The following is an 8942-nucleotide window of genomic DNA, read 5'->3' on the forward strand; positions in this document are numbered from 1 at the left end:
AATATACAGCCTTGAGGTACTCCTTTCCCAATTTCGAACCAGTCTGTTGTTCCATGTCCAGTTCTAACTGTTACTTCTTGACCTGCATACAGATTTCTCAGGAGGCAGGTCAGGTGGTCTGGTATTTCCATCTCTTTCAGAATTTTCACTGTTTGTTGTGATCCACACAGTCAAAGGCTTTGGCATAGTCAATAAAGTAGAAGTAGGGGTTTTCCTGGAACCCTCTTGCTTTTCTGATGATCCAGTGGATGTTGGCAATTTGATCTCTGGTTCCTCTGCCTTTTCTAAAACCAGCTTGAACATCTGGAAGTTCACGGTTCACATACTGTTGAAACCTGGCTTGGAGAATTTTGAGCATAACTTTACTAGCGTATGAGATGAGTGCAATTGTGTGGTAGTTTGAACATTCTTTGGCATTGCCTTTCTTTGGGATTGGAATGAAAACTGATATTTTCCAATCCTGTGGCCACTACTGAGTTTTCCAAATTTGCTGGCATATTGAGTGCAGCACTTTCACAGCATCATCTTTTAGGATTTGAAATAGCTCAACTGAAATTCCATCACCTCCACTATCTTTGTTCATAGTAATGCTTCCTAAGGCCCACTTGACTTCACATTTGCATTTTTTTTCTATTGAAAACCCACAAATCCAGCCACTTGGATAACCTAAATGGGGACCAATATGCTTTTCCAGGAAAAGGAAATCTAGACCATCACTCTGTGAAGACTCTGGCCTAGCAACCACACAGTAGTGGCCAAGAACTGCCTGTCTGGCCAGAAGTCAGTTGAATCAACATTGATTCTTAACCAGGCTCAAGATCCTGATCAGAAAATCATGGGGAAAGCAAAAAGTCCATTTCTTTTAAGGATACAACTAGTTTTTTACATCCTGGATGCAGATAACCCCAAAGAACTAGAGTCAGTAGTTCATAGAGAACTTTTACCCAAATAGACCAAACATTTCAGGTTAACTTCTAATGATGACAAAGAAATGTAACATTTATTGAACATCTGCTTCATGGAGGTACTTTTGCCCAGTGTTTTTGTGAGGTAACTCATGCCACCCTCCCCGCTTAGTGAAGTATATGTCTTGGTGTCCCCGTTTTAAAATGATAACGTTGAGGATGACAGCAGAGTCAAAGATGGATCAGGGTGGCTTGAGTACAGTTACCTGCTGGGCAGTTTCTCAGGAAACAATTCTTGAGCCATTGAGCTATTGAAATCTAGCTCATATTTAATAGACCATACGTTCCTTCCCTGGATTTGGGATTCATTAATTTGTTCAACAGATAATGTGTTAAGACTTAAAAACAAAAAGATTATGGGGGAGTTACTTCCCTCAAGGAACTTAAAATTTAGCAAGAGCGATAAGCTATCAGTGTGGAATGTGATAAATGCTCTGAGGAGCAGCGCTGTGTGGACTTAGATCCTGGAGGCTAGAGTGATCTTGTCTAGATGGTGGGTTGATACAGTTGGGCTATTTTGAACTGTGTTTTTGAACATAGAAGAAATACGTTTTTTAATGTATTCTTAAGTTTTTTTACATTAACATGTATTTTTAATGGACTTATAAGAAACATTGGAAAGATGCAGAAGACATGTAGTAAAAATGCTTACTTGTCAGGGTTTGGGGGCAGGGCAAACCAGTTCAAGGATGAACTTGAGACCTCTCTATCCCACCCCAGTTTTTTTTATATTTATCCTTATTTTAGAAAACTTTCAAGCTACCAAAAAAACTGAGGGGGAGAAAATAAAACTGCGAACACCCATATATCCTCTACCTACAATCACTAATGGATAACATTTGCTTTATCTATATATATAACTTTTAAATCTTTCAAGATTAAGTTGCAGATGTGACACTTTATCCCTGTGTACTTCAGTATGTATCTCCCAGGCACAAGGACATTCTCCTCCTAATCACAGTAACATTACCATACTCAGGAAATTTTAACATTGCTCTAATATTGTTATCTAATATATGGTCCATATGCCTTTTAAAAGTTTTAGCTTTTTAAACCATGATTATTTTCTAATAAATCATGTATTTTAACATACATGGAATTTGCTATATGCTGGTACTAGTTTAAGGACTTCACAAATATTAATTCTTGTAGTTTTCATAGCATGAGGATTAGTCCTATTATTATCTGTTTTACAGGTAAGGAAACTGAGACTTGGAAAGGTAAGTAAGTTACATAGAATAACATAGCTATTAAGTGGTAGGGCCAGGGTTTGAACCTTATCAAGGGCCTTATTCCCATTTTGCCAAAGGGGTTCAAAGACCCACTGGTTACTTGTACCAGGCTACAAAGTAGAAGGTGCTAGAACTAAGATTCAAACCCACATTTTCCAGCCCTGCTAAAGTAGGACTGCTGCAGCTAGTGAAAGTGAAGTCGCTCAGTCGTGTCTGACCCTTTGCGACCCCGTGGACTGTAGCCCACCAGGCTCCTCCGTCCATGGGATTCTCCAGGCAAGAGTACTGGAGTGGGTTGCCGTTTCCTTCTCCAGCAGCTAGTTAAAGGGATCCAGAATGCTGCCTCCAGATTGCCTTCCTTCACTCCCTCTAAACCCACTTGGGAAATGCTCTGTGTTCTATCTCCATTTTTGCAAATTGACAATGTATCTTTAGCCCATGTAGAGACTGAGATATCTATCTTCCACTTGGAAAAACCAAAACAAATAACTGACTTGTTCAGGAGACAGGACCTTCTTTATCACCTCCGTTTCTCTCCATGTTATACTTATTCAGTCCACCAGCACACAGAAAAGTGTTTTGGAGGGGGCGTGTTTTGGTTTTTTTCTTTTGCTTTTAAATAGATGTGCTATTAATACAAAATCAAGATTCAAGAGAATCAAAAAAAAAGTAGAATCATAGCCACTATAATAGGCTGGTTGCAGAAGTATTTTTGAGACCCCCCTGAGTCTGCTCAAATTATATACAGGTCCATCCATCTGTTTTTCCTGATCACACAATTAAAATCAGTTGTTTTAGGAAAAAAAAAAAAACCCTATGGAACAGTTTTCTGCAGAACGTCAGTTTGGGACATGCTGCTCTGGCACAGTGTTCTTCAGACAAGTGTGCTGAGAAAGCTACACAGTCTTGCACTTAGCAACTGACCCCAGGGTCCTATCTGAAGATGACTCTGTTGTAACAAGAACAGAACACAGCTGATTGCTGGCAGTTCCTCCCCACATCATATCTTGTGCACCTTTTTGTTTCTTCTCCTATGTCACCACACTTGCACTTATTTGGGGTTTTTCTTACTTTTTCTTCTCCTTTATCCTTCCCTCAAGGTAAAAATAGCCCTCCTGACATCATCAGTGATAGAAGACACTGATACCTCCCAGGAGCCCATAGGGCCCCTGAGGCCTCAGACGTCTTATGCTCTGATTATAAGAAGGACTTCTGAGGGCCCTAGAGAACTTGCGAGCCTCTAAAGTTGGCTTGTGTAGCGCAGTGTTGGTTTCTGCTTAGAGCTTCAGATCTCAGTCCACAAATTTGGGAGACGGGTGGTAGGGACTGGACTTTGTTCCAGCCTCCTCAGTGGTTGAAAGGCATGGAAAGCAGGATGGGAATGGAGATTGTTATACAGAATTTATATAATAGAACATAGATTTGGAGAGATTGAAAAATATTAGACTCTAAAGAAGTGGTTGTATGTCAGAAATGATAAAAGACACACCATGAGAACCTGCCTTAACAAACATGGCCCTCTGTTGTGTTTTTATCTTAAAATGCGATCTTGGTCATGTTCATATTTGTGAGGTACAGGGTCTTCAAGCTTTTAATGCATTGTTTACATACACATCATCCCCAGTGTTGTCTGTTGGTTTCGGTTTGTTTGCTTGCTTTATAGACGTGGCCCAAATAACGAAAATAAGAAAAGACCATTTGTAAACCTGAGAATTGAAGCAGGTGTTATATACTGTATATACACACTCTTACACTCATTCATTCAACTGATAGTTCTTAAGAGCCTACTGATTATTCAGCCCTGAACTGCTGGAAATCTACTTGCAAATAAGAAATCCCTGCCTTCATGGGGTTTAGAAAACAGATAAACAAGCAAATGATATTTTAGATAGTAATGAGTACTAGGAAAACAAAGTGAGTAAGAGGCTAGAGAAAGGCGGCAACTAAATTGAATGGAGGAAGCTGAAAAGACAAGCAGGTGAGAGATTCAGTCCAGCTGGAATGTTTGTTTCCTGTTGCTCTTCAACATTTTGTACTTACTTAGTGTCAGTTAAATTGCCGATCATGCATGACTAGACCTCTAAAGTGGCCTTTTGTCTTTCCCACCCTCACAGGTGTGGTTCCCCAGAGTGCACCACCAGTGCCAACAGGCTCTTCCCGCTTCCATTTCCCACCTCTGGACACCCATTCTCCAACTAGTGATGTGCAGCCAGGGCGGTTCTCTGCTAGCTCTCTAACTGCTTCTGGCCAGGAGTCAAGCAATGGCATTGATAGAAAGGTGGAGCTTTCAGAGCTGGAGGATGGCGCAGCCGCTGACTGGCGCCGGGGCGTGGATCTCATGTCCTCCCGAAGTGCCGTGGGTGGAGGGATTGGCCACCAGAAGCGCAAGCCTGACATCATGCTTCCTTTGTTCTCCAGGCCAGGGATGTACCCTGACCCCCACAGTCCCTTCGCCGTCTCTCCGATCCCAGGCCGCGGAGGCGTCCTTCACGTCCCCGTCTCACCAGCCCTGCCCCTGACCCCCACCATCTTCTCCTACAGCCCCTCGCCAGGCCTGAGCCCCTTCACCAGCAGCAGTCGCTTCTCCTTCAGCCCTGAGGAAATGAAACACTACCTTCACTCTCAAGCCTGTTCCGTGTTCAACTACCATCTGAGTCCACGGACATTCCCTCGGTACCCAGGGCTCATGGTGCCACCACTGCAGTGCCAGGCGCACCCCGAGGAGCCATCCCAGTTTTCCATCAAGCTGCAGCCCCCACCCGTCGGGCGGAAGAACCGGGAGAGGGTGGAGAGCAGCGAGGAGGCAGCACCTGTCCCTGTTCCCACACTGACTCCTGTCCCACCGAGGATTAAGGTGGAGCCAGCCTTGGAAAAGGCTCCTGAGAGCCTCAGGCAGTCGGCACGGGAGAAGGAGGAGCGCTCTCAAGAAGAGGGCACTGTGCCAGGCAGGACCACGGAGGAGGAAAAAAGCACCATCTTTGCCCGTCCGGCTGCACCGCCTGTGTGGCCTTCTGTACCCATTAGCGCCCCAAGTGAAGAACCCCTGGAGGTGTCTGAAGACAGTGAGGACAGGCCTGGCAAAGAGCCCGGGGCACCTGAGAAGAAAGAAGATGCCCTAATGCCCCCCAAGCTTCGGTTGAAGCGGCGCTGGAATGATGACCCTGAAGCCCTGAGTAAGAATGGCAAGTTTCTCTGGAATGGGTCCGGACCCCGGGGCTTGGCAACAGCTGCTGCTGATGCTTAGAACTGGAAGAGGATTGGGAGCTGTTTATACTATAATCAAAACACACACATGTATTTATGTAGCAAGATTTCAGGGTGGGGGGTGGGGAGGGAATTAGACTGGTTTGATCATTCTAGGGGTGTAGACTTGTATTTTTGTTTTGGGGATAGGATGGGGTGTCTTCTGTTGTAAATTAGGTGGGATGTGAACACACTTTTTCCTGGTGAGTAGGACGGGATTGGTATTGAACTGAAAAGAGAAAGAGCCTTTTTCCTATTGAGGCTTACACTTTGACAAACTCCCAGAGGGCCAAGAAACTGTTTGGTCCCATAATAGTTCAGGTTCCAGACTTATTTCTTTTCTATTGTATTTATATATGGAAAGCCATTAATGAATTTATTTTGCTCTGAGAGAGACACATAAAGGGAAAGGGGCATGGTTGGGAGGTTGAGCAGCGAGAGACCATTAATACTAAGTATTTTGCCTGAAATGTTTCTTTATAATTATTTCAGGGGAGGAGTAAGATAATCTGTCTTACTGGGGCAGGGGGATGTTCACGTGTTGCTCTTTTTCTTTTTCCCTTTGTTGTTGTTTGGCTTTTTTTTTTTTGATATAGAATGTTTTCAGGAAACATGAAATGTACTGCCAGTTAGAGCGGGGCTGGGAAGGCACAGGCACCAAGCCTCAGCTACCTGGTTGAGACAGGAAGCCCTGCTGTGAATTTCTTGGACATTTCACCTACTTCCTCTATTAAGAAGCCATGAGGAGTTGTAAACTCTTGTTCAGGGAAGAAAGAAGAGGACAGAAGGAAGTAACCTGATGCCTTTAAAAACAAAAACACAAAAATTATTATTTTTTTTTCCACCGTGCGTTTAGGGAGCCAAACCAGTGTGTGACTGTGAGCGAGTTGACTGAGACACGAGTTGAAGATGTCTCTGTTGTGTCTGCTGCTCTTACCGTTTTCTTCAGTCAAAGCCTTAACAATGAACATACTTCAACATGATACGGGTCTGTCAGCGTAAACCTGTAAAAGGGCATGGACAGCTTTTCAGATAATCCAGAGGTGTTGGAAATGGTTAAACTTTAAGCTGGTATTTAATCATCCCCACTTGATGTTATTGGGATGGGTAGCAGAAAGGCAGGATTGTGGGCTTTAAGGGCAAATTATACTTGGAAATGCAGAAGGTGGCTGGGGGTACAAGTGGATGTGTATGAGGTTGAAGGAAGAGGTGGATAGGAAACACAGAAGGCAGACAGATGCCACAGGGCTGGCAGAAGTGAACCGTGGGGTCTGTCCTGACGTGTTGCCATTCTTGCCATACCCATTCCCCTAGATCGTACTAATTCTTAAGATCAGTTGACTGTCCATGAAACTCCAGGGATTGTTTCTTCATGGGAAGTTCTGTTGCATCAACTTCAAAGGAATGGGAAGGTATTGATCATATGTGAAGCAAAAGGAACGTGGACTAAGGGCAGACAGAATCCACAGCCAGCTGTGTGTACGTGTGCGCACGTGTAGTACATAGATACAGAAATACCTAACATGGCTCAGACCCTCAAGCAGCAGAGGGGGGAATAACTGCATATCTGGTAGGGGCAGGAAGTGGGCACAGGGATGCTTTCGAGAAATTCCTGACTCCATCTTACCCTAGGTGAACTCTATGTCCTAAGAAGCACTTGAGGGTTGTCTTTTTATGGTGGGGGTGGGGGTTTTTTTTTAAACTGGAGTGCATGCTTGAGAGAGGAGCCCGGGAAAGGTTAGAGCAGGTGAGTGAGTTATTAGATGGTTTAAGATGACTTGAGTCCATCATGCCTTTTTTTTTTTTGGCAGTTGTCCTCCCCTTTGTTTGAAATTCCATGAGTGACTTGTCTTTCCCTGGAAAAAGGATTAGGAGAGTGGTCCCTAACAACTCAGGCTGCCTTTGGTTGGTTGTGTTTTTGTCGGTTCCTTTCTCTGTACCTCGACTTACCTCGAATCAGAATAGCAAGCCCAGGCAGGTGGAAGAGGCATCTCTGCTTGGCATTGCCCAATCTAACCAGGGAGGCTGGCTGCCCACCACCTCTGTCCACTGGAGCGGAGGCGCCGGCAGGTGTTAGTATGAACTCAGGAATAGACATGAGGCCTTTAAAAAAGAGAGAGAAAAATCCATGATGCGTACCTGTAACCCCCTAGAACCCAAGTGCCAGAATTAATTCCTAGATGCTGCTTCTGTTTGAATAAAAAGTCACTGCTTTTACACTTGAAAAACACTCAAAAAATGTTCAACTCCATGAAAACTGTTTTTGGCTTTAAGAAACTGTTTGATGTTTAACTGTTTCCTTTGATTGCCATTCCACCAGTAAATTGTTGGTTGATTTGCACTGCACACTGGGGTTGGGGGAGGGTACTACTCAGAGCTGAACTTGGGATTGCCTGGGAAGTGGACCAGGGGATGTGGAGGTCATTGATATATCCTGGGGCAAAGGGGTGGGAGATAGTTTTTCTCCCCTAAGTCCACTCCTGGCAGCACCTGTCACAAGCCTGGCACAAAGCCAGGTCATTCTCTTCTGTGAACATCTCATCACTGACAGCATGTGGAAGGAGGGGGACAACACCAGGTCTATTTTCCCTCCCCATTTTTTCCAGCTTTTGCTGTGCCAAATGTTTAAAAATTTGCAAAGACACATTCTGAACTTGTATTAATCAAGAGCATGTTGTTGCAAGCCGTTTGCTTTTCTGGCTATAGGGAAGAACACAGTATAGAGACCTCTTCAGGGCATCCAGACTTGCTGAGTGTTTGTTTTTTAAGAACCGCTAGGAGTGAAAAATGAACAGTAAGTCCCTCCAACCCCAGTTTTCAAGCTGCACTGCATTAAACCCAGCTCGCTAACAGGGAATCACTGCACCCTAGTCCTCAGTGGGCCAAGAAACTTTCAGAAGCATTAAAAGAAAAAAATAGTTGAAGTATATCACTTCTTACCAAGCGGGTAGAGTCAGTTAGTTGGCTGTTTGTCCCTTGTTTTTTATTTATTCCATAAATATGTTTGTGTTCTTTGTTTTATAGACAGTAATGAAATATACTTTTAAATTTGGGGGAAAACTGATCCAGTCTTTCAAGAACTGTTCGATTTTTTTGTTCTTGGCAGGGCGGGGGTGGGGCGTTACCAGTTAATTTGTTTTGAAATATTTAGGCATTCTTTGAGTTATAAAATTGTGATGCAGGGATATTTGGAAATTCACACATGAAAGGTGACTTCACTAGTTACCCGCTTAAGCAGAATAGTGTGTATATGTACATAACATGTAAGTAATCCTCACTCCATTGTGCAGTGCCTTTTAGATGTTCTGCTTTCTATAAAGTCTTCAAATTTTTGCATATATATATTATATATATATGATGTAATGTTATAGAAATATATGTATAATATACATATTTTTTCCAGGGGTATCTGATAGCTCTGTATTTTGTTATGGAAGTTGAAAGAAAAAAAAAAAGTATTTTACCTCAGAAGTTAAAGTTAAATAAAAAAAAAAAAAAAGTA

At 43.3% G+C, this 8942-nt stretch overlaps 1 protein-coding gene across 1 annotated transcript in view; it reads left to right on the top strand.

Moving 5' to 3' along the window:
* The window catches only part of ETV3 (ets variant 3), a 15109-nt gene extending 6167 nt beyond the window's left edge, over window positions 1-8942 (top strand). Inside the window, exon 5 of the mRNA XM_010838199.1 lies at window positions 4312-8942. Within this exon, the coding sequence (XP_010836501.1) occupies window positions 4312-5441 (1130 nt within the window). The 3' untranslated portion in view covers window positions 5442-8942. The remainder of the gene's footprint in view (window positions 1-4311) is intronic.

The sequence above is a fragment of the Bison bison genome, unplaced genomic scaffold (assembly GCF_000754665.1).
Source record: "Bison bison bison isolate TAMUID 2011002044 unplaced genomic scaffold, Bison_UMD1.0 scf7180017864093, whole genome shotgun sequence".
Classification (NCBI taxonomy): domain Eukaryota; kingdom Metazoa; phylum Chordata; class Mammalia; order Artiodactyla; family Bovidae; genus Bison; species Bison bison.